General features: G+C 53.1%; 8 protein-coding genes across 8 annotated transcripts; 4 read left to right on the top strand and 4 right to left on the bottom strand.

Moving 5' to 3' along the window:
- Positions 1–170: 170 nt before the first annotated feature.
- On the top strand, positions 171–1,415 carry Malapachy_3247 (guanine nucleotide binding protein beta subunit; the record flags this gene model as incomplete). Its single annotated transcript, XM_018137724.1, has 3 exons — positions 171–176; positions 259–759; positions 999–1,415. 3 exons carry the CDS (start codon positions 171–173, stop codon positions 1,413–1,415), a joined length of 924 nt encoding a protein of 307 aa, XP_017993476.1.
- Positions 1,416–1,864: 449 nt separating this feature from the next.
- Malapachy_3238 (glycine-rich rna binding protein) lies at positions 1,865–2,479 on the bottom strand (the record flags this gene model as incomplete). The annotated part of the gene is made up of 2 exons (XM_018137715.1): positions 1,865–2,091; positions 2,128–2,479. The coding sequence occupies 2 exons, from the start codon at positions 2,477–2,479 to the stop codon at positions 1,865–1,867; spliced, it is 579 nt and encodes a 192-aa protein (XP_017993845.1).
- A 708-nt stretch (positions 2,480–3,187) lies between these two features.
- Malapachy_3273 (hypothetical protein) lies at positions 3,188–5,962 on the top strand (the record flags this gene model as incomplete). Its single annotated transcript, XM_018137747.1, has 1 exon — positions 3,188–5,962. The coding sequence occupies one exon, from the start codon at positions 3,188–3,190 to the stop codon at positions 5,960–5,962; it is 2,775 nt and encodes a 924-aa protein (XP_017993642.1).
- Positions 5,963–6,193: 231 nt separating this feature from the next.
- Malapachy_3246 (mitochondrial carrier) lies at positions 6,194–7,302 on the bottom strand (the record flags this gene model as incomplete). The annotated part of the gene is made up of 2 exons (XM_018137723.1): positions 6,194–7,023; positions 7,140–7,302. The coding sequence occupies 2 exons, from the start codon at positions 7,300–7,302 to the stop codon at positions 6,194–6,196; spliced, it is 993 nt and encodes a 330-aa protein (XP_017993475.1).
- A 211-nt stretch (positions 7,303–7,513) lies between these two features.
- Positions 7,514–11,173, bottom strand: Malapachy_3241 (protein transport protein sec24c; the record flags this gene model as incomplete). Its single annotated transcript, XM_018137718.1, has 1 exon — positions 7,514–11,173. The coding sequence occupies one exon, from the start codon at positions 11,171–11,173 to the stop codon at positions 7,514–7,516; it is 3,660 nt and encodes a 1,219-aa protein (XP_017993482.1).
- Positions 11,174–11,426: 253 nt separating this feature from the next.
- Positions 11,427–13,104, top strand: Malapachy_3256 (thymidylate synthase; the record flags this gene model as incomplete). The annotated part of the gene is made up of 3 exons (XM_018137732.1): positions 11,427–11,745; positions 11,776–11,792; positions 11,821–13,104. The coding sequence occupies 3 exons, from the start codon at positions 11,427–11,429 to the stop codon at positions 13,102–13,104; spliced, it is 1,620 nt and encodes a 539-aa protein (XP_017993541.1).
- Positions 13,105–13,485: 381 nt separating this feature from the next.
- Positions 13,486–14,847, top strand: Malapachy_3275 (hypothetical protein; the record flags this gene model as incomplete). Its single annotated transcript, XM_018137749.1, has 1 exon — positions 13,486–14,847. The coding sequence occupies one exon, from the start codon at positions 13,486–13,488 to the stop codon at positions 14,845–14,847; it is 1,362 nt and encodes a 453-aa protein (XP_017993640.1).
- A 282-nt stretch (positions 14,848–15,129) lies between these two features.
- On the bottom strand, positions 15,130–15,665 carry Malapachy_3270 (hypothetical protein; the record flags this gene model as incomplete). The annotated part of the gene is made up of 2 exons (XM_018137744.1): positions 15,130–15,465; positions 15,504–15,665. 2 exons carry the CDS (start codon positions 15,663–15,665, stop codon positions 15,130–15,132), a joined length of 498 nt encoding a protein of 165 aa, XP_017993645.1.
- Positions 15,666–18,324: the final 2,659 nt, after the last annotated feature.

The raw sequence follows: 18,324 nt of genomic DNA, 5'->3' as shown, positions 1-18,324 counted from the left end.
CACTGTAGTGTCAGCCCAAAAATATAGTTTCTTGCACGCGACCCAATGGCTGGAGGGACTCAATCCAATTTCGCGCGAAGCCCCGTCGAGAGGAGTACGTTCTCAAGGGCAAGTTCCATTGCTTGTTGTACCACCACTAGCAACGTACAGAACCTCTGACATTTAGCAACATGTGCGTACACTTTACTGCGACTTAATGTCGCGGAATTTAAGGACAAAATACTAACATTCATTAGGTCTGAGTCTCTCACTTACAAGGGTAGCCTGTCTGGCCACAAGGGTTGGGTCACTGCCATCGCTACGTCGCAGGAGAACCCTGACCTGCTGCTGACTGCCTCGCGTGACAAGACTATCATTGTCTGGAACCTTTCGCGCGACGAGACGAACTACGGTTACCCGAAGAAGATTCTCCACGGCCACAACCACTTTGTGTCGGACGTGGTGATCTCGTCGGACGGCCAGTTCGCTCTGTCGGCTTCGTGGGACAAGTCGCTCCGTCTGTGGGACCTCAACACTGGTCTGACTACCCGCCGCTTTGTGGGCCACACCAGCGATGTGCTCAGCGTGAGCTTCAGCCCGGACAACCGTCAGATCGTTTCGGGTAGCCGTGACAAGACCATCAAGCTGTGGAACACTCTTGGTGACTGCAAGTTCAACATCACCGAGGAGGGCCACACTGAATGGGTGAGCTGCGTCCGCTTCAGTCCGAACCCTGAGAACCCGATGATTGTCTCGGCTGGTTGGGACAAGGTTGTGAAGGTATGTATGACTACTAACCGCTGTCGTTGCCGAGCCGGTCTGCCTTTTCCCTCTATCTTGTTGCGATGAAGAGCTACGTTATATTTGCTACTACGGAGACCTGCATTGCATGTGGGTCGGTGAGAAGAACCATAACCACCAAGATCACTGAGTGTCACATGATGGAGAATGGAAAATGGATGAGAGGGAGGCTATGGCACAACATGCGGGCCTTTTGTGCAGAATGCTAACTGTTACAGGTCTGGGAGCTTAGCCGCTGCAAGCTGACTACCAACCACTTCGGACACCAGGGCTACATCAACACTGTCACCATCTCGCCGGATGGTTCGCTCTGCGCCTCGGGTGGTCGCGACGGTGTGACCATGCTTTGGGAGCTCACTGACGGCAAGCACCTCTACTCGCTTGACGCTGGTGACGTTGTCAACGCCCTTGTCTTCTCGCCCAACCGCTACTGGCTCTGCGCTGCCACTGCCTCGTACATCAAGATCTTCGACCTGGAGAGCAAGTCGATTGTTGACGAGATCAAGCCGGAGTTCCCTGGCCTCGGCAAGAACGCCACTGAGCCGGAGTGCTTGTCGCTTGCCTGGTCGGCGGACGGCCAGACCCTCTTCGCTGGCTACAGCGACAATATCGTTCGCGTCTACTCGGTGATCTAAATCGCCCGAGTCGCACTCAAAAATGTATCTGCCTTAGTATGACATGGTGTCTACACCTTGGTAAGATAGGTGCAGAATCGATTGGTGAACGAAAATGTCCTTACCTTGGGTGCATTACTATAGGTCATAGGCATCGCACCACGAACGTACTATGTTTAAAATTGGCTGATGGCCATTTAAAATGTGGTGCAAATACCACTTGACATCATAGGAGCGGTCATGCGCCATGGTACATTCGAGCGCCTGGCCCGTGCTACATATGACAATCCCTATTCGACAAATCACATATAGATAGCCTCACCATACCACTCTTTATGTGATGTCCATCGAAATCAGGGCATGGATATATGGGGTTTTCAATCCCAGATATATATACTCTGTCGTGTCGTTAAATAAGACCGATGTACATGCGATCGTGGCTTTTCATGAACAGTATGCATAATCAGAACCTAGTAGCCTTGGTTGCCATAGCCTTGACCGCCTTGGGGAGGCTGGCCCTGATAGGGCTGAGTAGGAGCACTATACTGTTGGGGCGCACCATAAGGGTAGGCGCCCTGTTGTGGTGGGTAACCAGCGTGAGGAGGAGGATAAGCAGCATGCTGCGGGGCTCCATACGGTTGCTGCTGGTAGCCGGGATAACCCGCTTGTTGGCCATATGCAAAGCCAGCAGGTTGGCCTATTCTAGTTAGTGTGCATGAGAGAGCGTACATACCATAGCCGTAGCCTGGCTGTGCAGCACCGTAAGCGCCGGCGCCGTAGCCACCTGTAAGACCACTGTATCCCAAGTTTGCGCCAGACAAACCGCCACCCATCATAGGGGGACGTGAGTTTGCCATATTGACACGAATGCGACGGCCATCGAGCTCTTGCTCATTCAAAGCCATGATAGCGGCATCGGCTTCTTGTTGCGTCATGAATGTCACAAAGCCGAAACCACGCGAACGACCAGTCTCGCGGTCCTTCATCACAATATAGTCAGTCAACTGTCCGTAAGGACTAAAAGCCTGAGCAAGACCATCATCGGTCGTGCTCCAGCTCAGATTTCCAACATATACTTTGGCCATAGCAAGATCGGTGGGTTTAAACGGAACGCAATCACAAAGTCGATTCAAGTGTCGTGCAAAGACAACCCAAACACAATGCACCAGGAGGTTGAAAACAAAGGGAGGCGAAATACAGTTATCTAGCCCGTGTGTTGTCGTCTTCCTCTTGTTGTTGTACGTTGGATACAACCGACGAACTCATTCGAGTTGGGGATAAGCTCGAGGAACGAATGTGTTGTTTCGGCCGGGGTACTCTTGCCCGTTTTACGGCTTCCTCCGGCGGGCAAATTATTTCTCGCCCTGGTTTCATCTCCTCGAGCGGGCATGAACCGGCTCAACATCCGTCTTACTAAAACGAATGAGGCTTAGGCGAGGAAGCAGTCCTTAGTCTTCTTCAGCCTAGAAGGCCATAGATTGTGCCCATAGAAGTTATTTCACTAAAATCAATCAATCAGCCATTTGCCCGAAGCCAAGGCGTGCAGGCGACACTGGACGCAAACTCACTTGCTGTGCAGGCAGAAAAAGCACGTTGCGGATAGGCCAAAAAAGCAATGGACTTCATGCATGTAACGGTAGTCCGCCATCGAAAACACATGGGCTGCATGTGTTGGCTAGGTCTACGTGATTTTACGCTGACACGTTTGGGTTCTGTTGTGCCTGACGTGAGGGGTCCTTTCACACCTTCAACACTTGGTATACACTGCCAAACATTCAGGCTCTTGTCTCTACATGACACGCCTTTTCCTGCATTTCGGCACACTCCTAGCTATGGTCAGCTGGGGGTTCGCCTCGGCTGATAAATCTGCTAATCAATACAATGTGGTACTGCAGGATTCGTTGGCGTCAGCTATGATGCTTGGTTTGGCAAACCAAGATACGGCCTTCATTTTCGATAAGGTTGAAAACAACCCTCAAAAAACGGCATCAGGAAAGCCAACCTGGGCATCTATTGTCAATCTAAATGACTTCAGTGTGCGTGGCCTGGATGCTACCACCAACCCCTTTTGTGCTGCTGGTGCCACCCTTGGTAATGGTTCCTATATTGTTGTGGGTGGTAACAGCGCTATTTCGTATGGTGGCCAAAATGTCAAGGATGCAAGCGGTCAAAACAACCTTGCTGGTCCTGCGGCACCGTACAACGATATGGATGGTCGCCGTGTCGTGCGTATTATGGAGCCACAGGAAGACAGCTCTAAGTTGCAATGGGATGATGAATACAACAGTCCCAATCAAATGGACTCCGCGCGCTGGTATCCAGCCATTGAGGGTCTCGCTGATGGTTCCGTAGTCATCATTGGCGGTGCGACCAATGGTGGCTTTATTAACCGTAACTACCCTAACGTCGATCCTGTTTACTCGACAGATGGTAAAAATCCACCTACGCCTGGACAATGGGACCAGGGTGGCTCCAACCCCTCGTATGAGTTTTGGCCTCCTGCTGGCAAGCCAAAGCCCGCTATTAGTCAATTTATGGTCAAGACAAGTGGCCTCAACATGTACGCTCACACCTATTTGATGCCTTCTGGAAAGATCTTTATGCAAGCAAATTACAGTACGACGTTGTGGGATTGGCAAAAGGACAAATACTATGATTTAGATGACATGCCTGACAAGGTTATCCGTGTATACCCAGCCTCTGGCGCGACTGCTATGAAACCGCTAACTCCAGCAAACCAATACACGCCCTCTATTCTGTTCTGTGGTGGATTTAACAACATGTCAGACTCCGAATGGGGTGACTACACTGCACCACGCATCAATGTGTATGAACGGGCTGGAAGCACGGACTGTTCTTCTATCACTCCGGAGAAGCCTGATGGTACAATGATTAAAAATGCCAAGTATGTTCGTGAAGATAAATTGCCAGAGCCTCGCAGCATGGGACAGTTTATTCATCTTCCTACGGGTGAGATGGTCATTGTAAATGGTGCTTCTCGTGGTTTGGCTGGCTATGGCAACACAACATGGAATACAGTAAAAGCAAAGGACGGTAGTACAGTTTATCTGGAAGGTATGAGTCAAATGCCCACCTACCGGCCCGTTATCTACAATCCTGATAAGCCTTTGGGTCAGCGTCTTCGATACAGTGACTTGGGATCCTCTTCCATTGCACGTTTGTATCACTCTTCGGCTCTTCTTATCCCCGATGGCTCTGTGCTTGTTGCTGGGTCCAATCCGCATATGGATGTTTCCATTTTGCCTACTATGGACCAGCTGGATACACAGTATGAGAGCTTCAATACGACATACGCGGTGGAACAATGGTATCCCGACTACTATTTCAAGACTCGCCCTGTCCCTGATCAAATGCCAGACACTATTTCGTACGGTGGTTCCTCGTTCAACGTTACGATTGGTGCAAAGTACATGAATCCTAACAACAATGCTAATGACATGGCCAACAAAACTAAATTTATGGTAATTCGTCCAGGGTTTTCGACACATGCCATAAACTTCGGACAACGTTCATTGCAGCTGGAAAACTCTTTTGATGTGCACGACGACGGATCTGTTACATTTATTGTAAACCCAATGCCGACCAATATAAACATTTTCGTTCCCGGACCTGCATTGCTATTTGCTACCGTGAATGGTGTGCCTAGCCACGGCAAGTTTGTCCAGCTGGGTGGCAAAGACATGGGTCCTGTACCTTTCGCTTTAACGGCACAATCTTCACCTGCACCGTTGCCATCACCCAAAACGAACTCTAAATTTACAAATAAAGCTACGTCAGAGAACCCTGATGGCTCTGTCAATGACGGTCTATCTGGCGGCGCGATTGCTGGTATTGTTGTGGGTGTTATCGTTGGTCTATTGCTTTTGGCTGCAATTCTTTTCTTCGTACTTCGTCGGAGTCGCCAGAAGCGCTTTTTGGCCAACTATGCGAGCGTGGGTCGGCCATCTGCGCCGCGCTCTTCAGGAGGTACTGGCTATGCTCCTTCCCTTGCTGGCATGTCGACCCCCGGCACTACTGGTGCTCCAGCACCTTACATGCGCTCCTTTAATGACCCCTATGATTCATCCCATTTACCCATGATGCAGGGTAATGATTCGGCTATTAGCCTTTCGAATTTGAGTGGCCATTATGCAAAGGGTCACCCTACAGGTCCTAGTGCCGCCATGATGCCGCCTTCTTCGACGGACTTGTTTGCACAGCCCATGCCTACGCCAAGCCCTGATCAAGCCCCTGCAGGCTACACATACGAGGCCGCACCACCTCGTAACCAAGCGCCTGCGGGCTATACGTACGAGATGGCCCCGCCCACGTCTGGGTCGACGTACTCAAATCCATTCTTCGCGCCGTCCTCACAACAGTTGGCTCACGTGTCCTCGCCCTCCTCTGGCCAAACTGTGGGTTATGAGCGAGGCCCTGTGCTGATGCCGGAAGGACAGACAGAGCATTGGAACGATGTGCCTGCCCAGCCTCATCATCGTATGTCGGGCCCACGTCAGATGCCGACATCAAACTTACAACAACACCTGCGGGCAGCGAACCAACGGTAAGCTTCACTGTATGTCGGTGGTGTTGGCTTCCAGCCAAACACTTTAAATTATTTGAATATTGCCTTGCTTGTCATGTGGCATGTCTAGCACCCTTCTTCGTTCACCACTGTTGTTTTAGTAACACAACTTGTATAGTTATTGATATTTCCTTTCACAAATCGTAGTAGATGGCTCTGTGCATTGTAACTCCATCAAATCGAAAGACTGCATGCAATATACAAACTAATGGAACTACTTGCGATCAATCAAGCCTGTCACAAGCTCGTAGGTAAGGAAGTAGGCGCCTGTTGATGGGGCCACTTTTAATAGGTTGGGGAAGAGGCCATAATACAGACCTTTGAATCCGCTAGTGCGGACAATATTCCGAATGGCATCAATACCACCCTTGTCGCGTACACCCAGCTTTGAGTCCCTCATGCCAGACACTTGCATACGACGCCGGATTACGTCGAGTGGGTACGTGAGTGTCTGACTAACGGCACCGGCCCAAGCACCAATTAGCAGCTTGGTAATCGGGCCAGGTGGTGTACCATCCTTCTGCGTAAAGAAGGCTCGTGCGCTTTCATAAAATACAAAATTGAAGGCCACGTACGGCGCTACACCAACACTGGTTGGAATGCAGCCGCGGTACAGGCCACGAATGCCTCCTTCCTCCCGATATACTTTCACTGTGGTCTCCCATACGCCAGGAACGCGTGGTAACGGCGCCCCTTTACGGATATTTTGCGTGTACATGGAAGCCGTAGCGATTGAGATACGCGAGCGGACCAAATCGAGAGGATATGTGGATACAACACTCGTGAAACCAGCCACAGCACCAGCTACAAGGCGCTCTATCGTGCCGAGCTCACGTACAATGATGTTACTCTTGGATCCATCTTCGTGAGTATACACGTATTCGACGGGATGAGAGAGCCATTGTTTCATGACCTCGTATGTAGAGAATTGCACAGCGCTGTACGGCGCAATGCGCAAGCAATTCAACGTATTTCCCCGCATGAAACCTAGGAACCCTTCTTCCTGCCAGATCTTAGAAAGACCCTTCCAGACACCGGCGTATGCTTTCTTTTCACCCTTTTTGGGCATGGGTTGTACCTGCCTGCCTTGTAAGTCTTCATACACATATCACATACATGATAACTTTTGATGTCAGTATGAACTTCTGAGCCATACGCACTTTTCAAACGTTCTAAAGGGCTGACCAACGTGCGGCTTGTCGCCCCTGCACAGCCACCAGCAATGAGACTAGGCCAGAGTCGTTTCTGTGTTACCACATTTGGCGCATTACTGCGATTTGATGGTGGTGACGGAGCCTCCTCTTGTTGCTCGTTGCTCGTCATGCCATACACCAACTGCGATAAACAAATACGACTCTACCATGCACTTGGAATGACGCGGGGTCTTCCTTCTTCATACCCACGTGGCTGCCAAAACTATCGCCGGCCTGCCGTGACACGCGAGACCAGCTGACCGGGCATGGCCGACGCCGACATCGACGCCTCCTCCACTTGCAGCGCATGACGCGACCAAGTGTTTATGTCCACTGCCTGACTACATGAACGTCTTCCAAAGCGAGCCAGAGCTACTATTTTTATCCTCCTTCCCGGAGCTCATATCCGACGAAATTACGCGGTGGACATGGCACAAGTAGTCAACATAGCTCATAGCGTCGTTGTTTTGGTCTTCGACCAAATTGTTGGCAAACTCGACCTCCATGCCGTCACGGTTTTGACGCGCCATGACCACTTGGAGTGTTGCCTTGCCACGTTGCTCTGCATAGCTCTGGATCAAGCCACGCACCTGCTGCGAGAGCTTTGTAGGAAGCTTGGGCAGTGAAGTCATGCGTGGATCCATCTCATCCAGCGAGGTAACGCCGTACAAGTCTTCCAAGAACTTGGGGTTCACCTCGGCACCGAGCCATAGCAGGCACCATTCGCCATTGTCAAGGAGGTATGCACCATGTGGTTCCATGCGCAAGAAGGAGGGCCGCATAGCCCGAGGCACGTGTACTACTTTGAGCAGCGCATCTTCGACCATCTGCTTCTCCGGGGTAAGACCCTGGGCGGGGACAATAGGGAAACCGTCTTCCGGCGAGAGCGTGTGCAATGCTACCATGCGAGGGTACAACAACGACATAATCGCGCCCACACCGTGAGAAAGCAAAAGGCGGAAGAAGTATACACGCACATCCGAAGTCACATTACCGCCCTTGATGGCTTTGTTCTTCATGAGCGCCAATGTGTACAATGGGAATAGTTTGTAGCTTTCTGGCAAGATAAGCTGGCCAGGACTCGTAGTGGATGCGCAGTTCTTTCGGTACGCCAGCAGAATCGCGACACAGCGCGATGTCAGGTAGCTACGCACATCCTTCAACGACTTGGTATGCGCCAGCGTGGCTGCTTCCTTCGCATAGTGCGCGACCGTGGAGTCCATATCTGCGTAGCGGAAGACGTTGCCCAGTGTAGAGGACACAGGCACCGCCATGGTATGCACACGCACACGACGCTCGCCCCTGGCTGCCGTGTACAGGGTAGCGGACTGGAAGTAGGCCTCGCGTGACTCTTCTAGACGAGCCTCATGCTTGATGAGAGCGGAGAAAGCCTTGTCCGCGTCCCATGTACCCATCTCCAAATCCGTGAGGCCATGGCGATGGAAGTTGCCAAAGTGCTTGACGACACGAAGACCGTGCGAGCAACGAATACGCGTCGTCACATTGTACGCGGTCTCGCGTAGAATCATGCGCTGCACCTCTGCCATCACACGCGCGCCATCACGCACGGGATCAAAGCGAGGATGGAAGAAGAGCTCACCACCCGTCTCACCAGCCAAGTACCCAATCGATGCCACGTCAATGTATTGACTTGGGAAGAAGAACGTGTTGACACCCACGCCAGCCAAAGCGAGATCCACGCCAATCTTCTGGTAAAAGGCGTCCTGTGCTGTAAACAGATTCTTTTCTTGCTCGGTGCCGTAGAGTTTTGTATCTTCGCGATGCTTCAACTTGCCAGGACCCACCGTGGGAATCGTGGAAAGGAACAAGTTCAGCTGGCCACCAATGCCATTGAGCACGGCTTGGGAGGCACGCACGACCGCACCCAGCGCTGCCTCCGCGACGGTGGTCGAAGCGAAAAGGTTGGGAAGATCGTTCAGCAAGCCTTCAATAACACTACGCGAGGCCCATGGATCGACCAACAAACCTTGGCTGATGGGTACAAAGGGGTCTTCAATGTCAGCCATGTAGATCATCTGCGCCTGGCCCAGACTGGCATCCAAGTTGTAAAAGTGGAGCGCCTGATCAAACGTCAGAATGCACACCTTGCTGCCCGGAGGCAAGCCAAAGCCTGGCGCGCCATGCTGATCGTCGGAGGGCGGCGCGGCGCCTTGCTCGGTCGAGCCGTACAATGCATGCTTGATGGCGCGAGTGCAGACTTTCAAGGAACCGCATCGCACAGCACTGAAGCTCACGTCAATCACAAACATGTACGTCATGGGTCGAGGCGCACGCACTGTGGTGTGGCCCTTGCCCAAATGCAGGGAATCCAGGGCCGCATCCCCCGCAGCTTGCGCGACCTTCGCTGCGGAGTTCGCAGACTCGTTGCCAGTGTCGACGTTCGCAAGGCGGTCCACGTTGTCACGTAGCTTGGTGGTGGTCGTGAGCTTTTTGGTCATGGTCGGCACAATCGTCGAGACGGGCAACATCGCCGAGACATCAGTCGGGGCCTGCACAGCCCAGTACTCGGTCGGAACCAAAAAGTCTACGGAGCCATGCGTCAGCTCAGGGCGCTGGTCCAAGTCGGCGCGGCGGCCATTGATATCCAGATTGCAAAAGTAGTCCTGCGACACTTCCGAGGCGGTACCGCACAAACAGCAAATCCATTTCGAGCCACCTTCCACAAACAAGCACCATGGGTTGATGTACGCACGGCACCGCTTGCATCGCGGCGGGCCAGAGGCACCTGGGTCGGTCACAGGGACCGGCGCCTCGTCTGCACGAAGTTGTGCAAACGGCTGCACAGTCAACGCAATCGGAAGCTTCGACGCCTGAGCGACCTCGTCAGACGATGGCATGCAGTATGTTGTGAGCCGCATAAACTTGGGCGAGCAATTGCCCTGATCAATCGCAGCAAAGTTGGTGGTACTCAGCGGCATGCCTTCGCGGCTGCAGGTACCAAAGAACTCATGGTAGAAGAATTGCTGGTCGGCATATTGTGCATCCACAGGACTAGGAATGTGGTCCGGATCAATTTTAGGACGTCCAGCACGATCGTTGGCATTGGTCGTTGGCATACCCTGCAGAGCCGCTTGGCCGGATACATTGCGCATAGGCGCACTTGCCGAACCTTGCAAAGCTGCACGGTTGGCCGCTCGCTGCGCTGCTGAGAGCACATTGCGCGAACCGGGAATCTGATCCAACGCAGAGTCAAAGTTATTGTCGTCCTCCATAGGCCTAGCTTGCTGCGCTGCGCGGTACTCGGCACGTTGGGCGGCTTGCTGCTGCCACTCGGCCTGTGGAGGCGGCGGACGAGCCATGACATCGTTCCAACCTGACGAGGCAGGCGCTGTCGCGTCCTGGTGGTACGCACGCGCCGCACGCTTTGTTCGTGCCACACCAGCAGGGGGCGCTGGTGCCGCGGTGGGCGCCGGTGGACGTGGGACGGCTGCAGTGGGCGTCACCGATTCAGGCGGCTCTGTAGCCGCCATAGCCGGAGGTCGTGCCGGCACACCTTGCAACTTCATGCGCTGCATCGAAGCGGGCAAAGTCTGGGCACTCGCGGGCGTGCCGGGTTGCGACGTAGTGCCTGTGCGAGGCGGAGCGGGAGAGCGAGGGGGCGGCATCCCAGGCCGTGCGCCTGGCGCCGGCGAGCGAGCAGGCATCGGGGGCCGGGCACCTGGTGCTGGAGAACGCGCAGGCATAGGAGGACGCGCGCCAGGTGCCTGAGCCTGGGCAGCAGGAGGTCGTGCGCCAGGCGCAGGAGGCCGTCCTTGCATAGGACGAGCCGAGGGGGCAGGCGAACGTGGTGGCGGCATAGGACTACGTCGTCCCTGCAAAGAAACTTGACTAGGCGGCCGTACCGATGCGGCGTTGGGAGCACCAGGCGGTCGCGCCGGTGCCGAACCTGCACGAGGCGGACCAGGACGCATCGCCGACGTAGAACCTGGCATGGGGGGGCGTGGCGAAGTGCCACGCATGACAGGGGGCCGTGACTCCATGGGTACACAGCCTACAGAGAAACAGGTATGATGCGCAGGACAGAAGCCGCGACAATCAACGTCGTCTCACAGACAACAAAACAGTGTTGCTTTGCTGCGTTGGTAACGCACACGTACGGCCCCGGTTGACGACGATGAAAGGACGTGTGCCTCTCGGCCGAAAATTCTAAACAGTGCCACATGGAGAGCCGCTTCAACGCGCGTGGGCGCGCCAGGCCGCTCAGACACAGCCTGTCACGGACACTTGACTATTATGCCAGTGCCATTGCCACGACTGATCTTGATCCGTCATGGGGCGACAGAATGGGCCAAGAACGGTCGTTATACTGGCCGTACCGACTTGGACCTTCTGCCTGAAGGTGTGCAAGAGGCCAAGCAGTTTGGCGAGATGCTCGTGGGCCTCGCCCCTGATGCTGTGATCCAATACCAGAACATTGGTGCCATTCTTCGTAGCCCACGAAAGCGATGTGTGGAAACGATGGAGCATGTACTGGGTACAGAGGAAGAACGCAAGAAGATGGGTCTGCCGGAAGTCCAAGTGGTCGACGATTGCCGTGAATGGGACTATGGCGGTACGTGTAACCCGATCTACTGACCAGCAGCGTACGAAGGAAAGAGAGTAGGTGGTATGGCATACTCACTCTTAGACAAATGAAATTCGCGAGATGCATCCAGGCTGGGATATCTATAACGATGGTGCTCCAAACGATCCCAATGATCCATCGATGCCAGGCGAATCGCCTCAAGAAATTAGCGACCGCGCCGACCGTATTGTAGCGATCGTACGTGGCCTTCACTCGTCGTTGCACAAAGATGTCATTGTATTTACACATGGCCACTTTAGCAAAGTTCTGATGTCGCGCTTCCTGCGGATGCCTATTACTTTCGCTCGCTCGTTGGTAATGAGCACCTCCGGCACAGCAGTCCTCTCGTATGCGCACCACACGTACGATGAGCCCGCATTGATTGGTCTATTCTCCCCCAGCCTTCATACAAAGCTCCGCTCTACCGTGGACTTACGCCCGTGCCATGAAGAGTACCAATACCTTGAGCTCGTGGCGTCCGTAATTCGCCATGGCGAAGTCCGTCAGGACCGTACTGGAACTGGTACGATCGCCATGTTTGGCCCGAAGCAGTCCCTCCAGTTTGATTTGAGTGGGGGCAAGCTGCCATTGCTAACCACCAAGCGCGTATTTTTCCGCGGTGTCTTGGAAGAACTCCTTTGGTTCATTGGCGGGAAAACAGACTCAAAGCTCTTGAGCGACCGCGACATTCACATTTGGGATGGCAACGGTTCCAAAGACTTCCTGGAGAAGCGCGGGCTGGGCCATAGGCGTGAAGGCGATTTGGGCCCTGTCTATGGCTTCCAATGGCGTCACTTTGGTGCAAAATACATTGATGCAGACACGGATTACACGGGTCAAGGTGTTGACCAGCTAGCAAAGGTCATTGAACAGATCCGCACCAACCCGACAGACCGCCGTATTCTGCTCTCCGCCTGGAACCCTGCGGATTTAGACAAGATGGCTTTGCCTCCATGCCATATTCTATGCCAATTCTTTGTATCGCTGCCGTCGGAAGAAGAAAAGGCACAAGGCAAGAAACCGGGTCTTTCGTGCCAAATGTACCAGCGTTCCTGCGACTTGGGTCTTGGTGTCCCTTTCAACATTGCTAGCTACTCGCTACTGACACATTTCATTGCCGCTGTCACGGGGTGTGAAGCCACGACATTCACCTTGGTCATGGGTGACGCACACGTCTACCTGGATCATGTGGAGCCGCTGAAGCAACAGATCATCCGCGAACCGCGTCCCTTCCCCACAATCCATCTACGTCGTGCAGTGGACTGCATTGATGATATCCAGTACAACGACGTGGAGTTGCTTAATTATGCACCGCACGGCAAGATTGATATGCGCATGAGCGTGTAAGAAACCATAGACGCGCTTTTGATGCGCGCTTTAGCTGCACGTGATGTGACTCCCAACAACCCCAAGTGATATAGCCTCTCTTTCCGTTTTGAGGCCGCCAGACACGTAAACAGCCAATCACAACAGTAGTTTTTGCAGCGCGTTGCGCTTTATATTGGCTAAGCGTTTCAAGACGTGGGGAAAATGCAGAACAAGTAGCACGCGAATTGCGCGCTCGCTTTTTTCTCCGCATCCCAGCCGTTCTTGTGACCAGAAGGGATCGCCTTGGACTCTACCCTGCCGCTACGCGACACCTCACCCCTCTGCTAGCGCGTAAAGTAGAAGCGTACAAGTGAAAGATACTTTACCCCACAAGCGACGTACTTCCTCACATTATATACCATGGTTCTCCCTGAGCGCTACTCGCTCACGACTCCGGCTCAAAAGCCGGAGAATATGCACTGGACGCCGAACCCGAAGTCACTCCTGGTGATCCGCTTTATCTTCACAGTTTTGACTTGTCTAATGGCCCTTGCCACGTCTATTATGACAGCTGTGGTGATTAACTATTTCATGTCACACCAGCCTATGATATTCCCGCCCATGAGTAGTATGATCTTCATGACCATGATTGGTTTCTTAACCTGCATTATCTACTTTGGCTACTTTATCTTCCTGCCCTCCCTCTCATTCATGCGCCGCGGAAGTATGCTTTGGATCATGTTTACCATGAAGATTGAGATCTTCTTCCTCTTTGGTATGTCGGCCATTTGGATCAGTGCTGCCCTGGCTTATGCTGCTGACTACCGTGGCCATGAAAACTGTATTTGGGATGGATACTACCACTATCCGAAGCCCAGCAACTGGAACCACCTGTGTGATATGATCAACTGGGTCGTGGGTATGGCTTATGCTACGTTTGGTATCCAAGTTGCGTTCTTTGCTTTTGATCTGTTCATGGTGGCCTACATGTTCCTATTTGTGGATCAAGACTCGATCAGTGAGCCATTCTATGAATGGGGTACCCGTGCATGGGAGTACAAGCACCAGCGCGAGGCGCCCATTTCGTCTGTACACAACCCTATGATGTACCGTGCCAAGGGTGGTCCTATCGGTGGCGCAACCACCTTGGGCCGCGGTGGTGACACTCGCTACAAGGAGAAGGACATTTATGAAGGTGTTACTGAAAGCAGCAACACGTACCGCGACAGCTCGTACACGGAGACCGACAGCAGCTCCAGTGCTACTCGCCGTGGCTATTCGCGCCGTGGCGCCGCTTACAGCGATCCTAGCAACTCTGATACGATTTCAGATGATTCGAGTACGGTGGCTAGCTCGTCCAACCATTATGGCGGTGCCTATTCGCGTCACACAGTGAACAGCGTTCGTGCTGGACTGGGTGAGGCGCCTATGGCTGCAGGTACAGGCGGCACCAATGCCGGCGTGCCAACATGGTCAGCGCCCAGTATTACCACCGATGGTGACTCGGTCATGCGTCCTCATACATCGATCCGCGGTGGGCCTCGTCAAGTGCGTCATGTGTCCGCGCCCATCTCGCTGGGTTCCCGCGGTCGCCGTGGTACGTCGTACGGTGGCGACTCGGCGCTTGACACTGTCGATGATGACTTTGAGAGCTTCACAGAAGACTATGAGGGCTCAGAGCGCCGACCTTCAACGGGCCCTGCAGCCGGAAGGGATTGGCGCCGCTCACGCCGTCGCGTTAGCATGGATGAAGAAAGTGGCTGGCACTTGCGTGAAGACTAATTTGTTTAGTTGGCCCTTCCCTCAAGCATTGGCATAATTTATACCCATTTCATCATTCATTTTGCTACTTCCGGCCTGTATGACTAGATCCATTGTTTGTTTATTTGTTTACTCTATTTGTTGGTCAAGAATTTGTGTAATTGGAATGGCAAGAGATATCTTTCTTCCGGCTTGAGAAGATGATGACGCTGACATGACAAGCTTTGTACTTATGAGAATGGATGTCTGCACCTGGCCTATATGTGGCTTAAAACAGTACAAATAGAACAAAAAGAATGGACATTACAATATGGGCTCTTGCTCCATGTCGTTCGTATGCGACGTCTGAGGTTCTTGAATCGAGGACGACGGAGGATCTTTCTCGGCCAAGGCTGCCCCTGTGAGCCAGCGCTCAGCTAGTAGACGGCTGCATTCTTGCTTATGCTTTTCCGTTTGAGCCAGTAGATCATTTGCTTCCTGATCTCGAACCTCAGACATTTGGGATTGAGATAATAACAAGGACAGTTTAAGGGCATCGGATAGCAAGTAGAGTGATTGTGTCGCGCGAACCATACTATCAGCACGAGTTTCCATCACAAAAGACTCTCGATTCATATCGTAGTGATCTTTTCCGCCAATCTATACAGGTTAGTACGTCTAGGCGTGCTTTCACGTACACGGCTCAAGTTAATGATTTCCTTGAAGTTGTCCATCAGCGCTTTCACATCAGTATCGATTTGGCGGTTCACTGCCTCTTCCAATGAGTCGAGATAAGCAGCATGCCCCGAAGCATGCTCTGAAATATCATGGCCTCTGGGCCGGAACACCCCTTCACTCATGGTCAGGGCTTACACAGCGTACCAAGAGGCAAAGGGACAAGGACGTAGCACCTAGTACCTCCACATGTGCCGCTATCGGACATTATAGTACGCTACGCAAGGCTCGCTATATGACGTAGCGTTGTAGGCAAGTATACCTGCCTTAACGTATCGGATGTGGACGAGTGGCTATCGTGCACCAACTATCAGCTCCATCAAACTTGTCTTCCAGCTTACAAGCGTCCCTAACCCTATCCTACAAAACAATCTACGACGAGCGCGTCGCTGGCTTTTCCGGATCCGGTGATTGGCTCGACGTTCTTTGAATGACATCGACAGGATGGAAAAAAATTACATAAGTATCCCCTTTGTCTAGTGACGCAAAACCAAGGCCGCTAGGAGCGTTCTTTACCCGCCACTAGTAGTCTGGTTAGGACAAGCTTGTGAACTCGGACTTGTGCGCTTATACGTTGGGTGCTTTGGACTTCCAATCTTAATTGACATTGGCAGTTGTAGACCCAGTAGGATTCTGGTAACACTGTGTGTCCAGAGCCGAGCAACAAGTCTCCCGCTTGCATTTTTGTGCCAGGGAAACCAGGCTTCTAGACAATGAGGGAAAGCAATTTTAGCAACCCGGGTCAGAACCGGGCATGTCTATCCATCAGTGCTGTGGTGTATGATCGTCGAGGTACGTATTCTGAAAGGGGCAGGATATGGTGGGCAGAAGGATGGTGACGCCTGGTTCGTTGTCTATGTTGAGGACAGCGGCTAGGCATGTCACCTTTCTGATGATCACAACCAATATAGAGTCAAGCACGGAACACATCCAAGAGCCTACGTGCTACGGTTGTACCTGTCGAAACATGTTATCTGATTATGACCTTGGCCTACCATGTCTCTCCTCTTCTTGTCGGGACTATACTAACCTATCCAGCATTGGATTGCACAGCGACATTGCCGCTGGTCAATTCGTTGAATCACTTCGCCTATCTGGCATCCACGTCGCCTCGCATTCGCGAGATGGTAACGCTGGATGGTGGTTTGGAGCGACTGATTCACATCTTGAGACAGATTCCACGGAGTCTTGCTCTCTCATCGGTGGACCGCGACCCCAATATGCTGGCAGATATGCAGCTGAATTGGAAATGGAGCTTGGCCTTTCAGTGCGTTGTCAATATTGGTGTACGAGGAAGCGAGGCTATTCGAACACGTGTTGTGGAAGCAGGAATGGTCCCTATTATTATCAAGGTGTTGGATAACTACTTAAGCGCGGCGCATGCGATCCATGCGCAGCAACAACATGCTGTGCAGACATTTCATGACCAGCATTCGACGCAGCAAGAAACGCAGCGCTCGATATACCCGTCACCTACACCCGCCACAGTAACGATGGCAAACTCCGCCACTTTTACGCCTGTGCCTGCGCAAACGCAAATACCAGGCACGTCAGATGTGGATATGAATATGGATACGATTCATGGGAATGACACCACGCTATTCCCCGCAGGTACGGGGGAGCCTCGTTTGTCAGAGGAATCGATGGGATCGAACCGTGTGGTTAGCGATGCAAGTACCAGTGTGAGCGCTACGACGAGTGAATGTGCGGAGGAAATGGAGGCATCGGAAGACATGGATGCGTGTGATACGACGGCGGAAGCATTGGCTACCAAGAGCAATGCCACCGTCCAAACGCCGCGGGCTGAGGCCTCTCGCGTGGATATGGCACAGACGCCGCGTGCACAGCAGGGCTCGTTGCCAGACGAGACCACCCGCGCACAAATGTGGCAAACGCCAACGCCGACACAGCCCTTGCCTCCGCCGGCGCCTGTTCAACCGCCCGTGTTCCGTGAAGAAGAAATTCTTTTGAGCTTGCAGCTCCTTGCGTACTTGTCCAAATACCCCCACGTTCGCCAATTTTTCCACAATGCTGATGTACGTGAAGATATGTTCTTTTGCCCCGAGTGGCCAGAGGATACCCTACCCAACCGATCCTGGCAGCCTAGCGACCCTGTAATCCAGAATGTGTTTAGCGTGGCGGAGCGCTTCACCCACCGTCCTTCGCGTAGCCCAGGCGTATCGGGAATGTTGTGCTCGCTGTACCCACGCCTTGCACCAGAAATCCAGTATTGGGCTGGCGTGGTAATGCGCAATGCGTGCCGCAAAGATGAATCCCGTGGGGGTATCCGTCAATGTGCCAATATGCTTTGTGGCAAGTGGGAGAGTTACCCGCGAGAGTTTGCCAAGTGCCGGCGTTGCCGCAAGGCGAAGTATTGCAGCAAGCAGTGCCAAAGCAAAGGCTGGCAAATGGGCCATCGATACTGGTGCAGTGCCCGTACAGAGGAAGACAAGGCCCGTGCAGCATCCGTCTCGGTGGCCGTGCCCATGCCCGTGCCTCAGCCTGTACCTATGCAAGAAGAGGTGCCCACGACGGTGGCAGGACCTGAGCCTCATGTGACGCCTAGCACTGCCAACACGGGCATGCGGTCCCTCACGGGCCATACGGCTGACACTGGCCTGCCACCTATGCCTACGTCCGGCCCGACAGCAGCGCCTGTCTCGCATTACGACCGGCCTTTGGGCGCCCGTCATGTACCATCTACATTCACATCGGAAGGGCCCCACCTTCCATCGCTGCGTGGCGTAAGTGCTGCCAGCATTGAGTCCAATGATTTGGCGGAAA

This window comes from Malassezia pachydermatis (genome assembly GCF_001278385.1).
Source record: "Malassezia pachydermatis strain CBS 1879 chromosome Unknown scaffold1, whole genome shotgun sequence".
NCBI lineage: Eukaryota > Fungi > Basidiomycota > Malasseziomycetes > Malasseziales > Malasseziaceae > Malassezia > Malassezia pachydermatis.
Note: the sequence above shows the minus strand (reverse complement) of the source record. Positions and strands in the feature narration are given on the sequence as shown.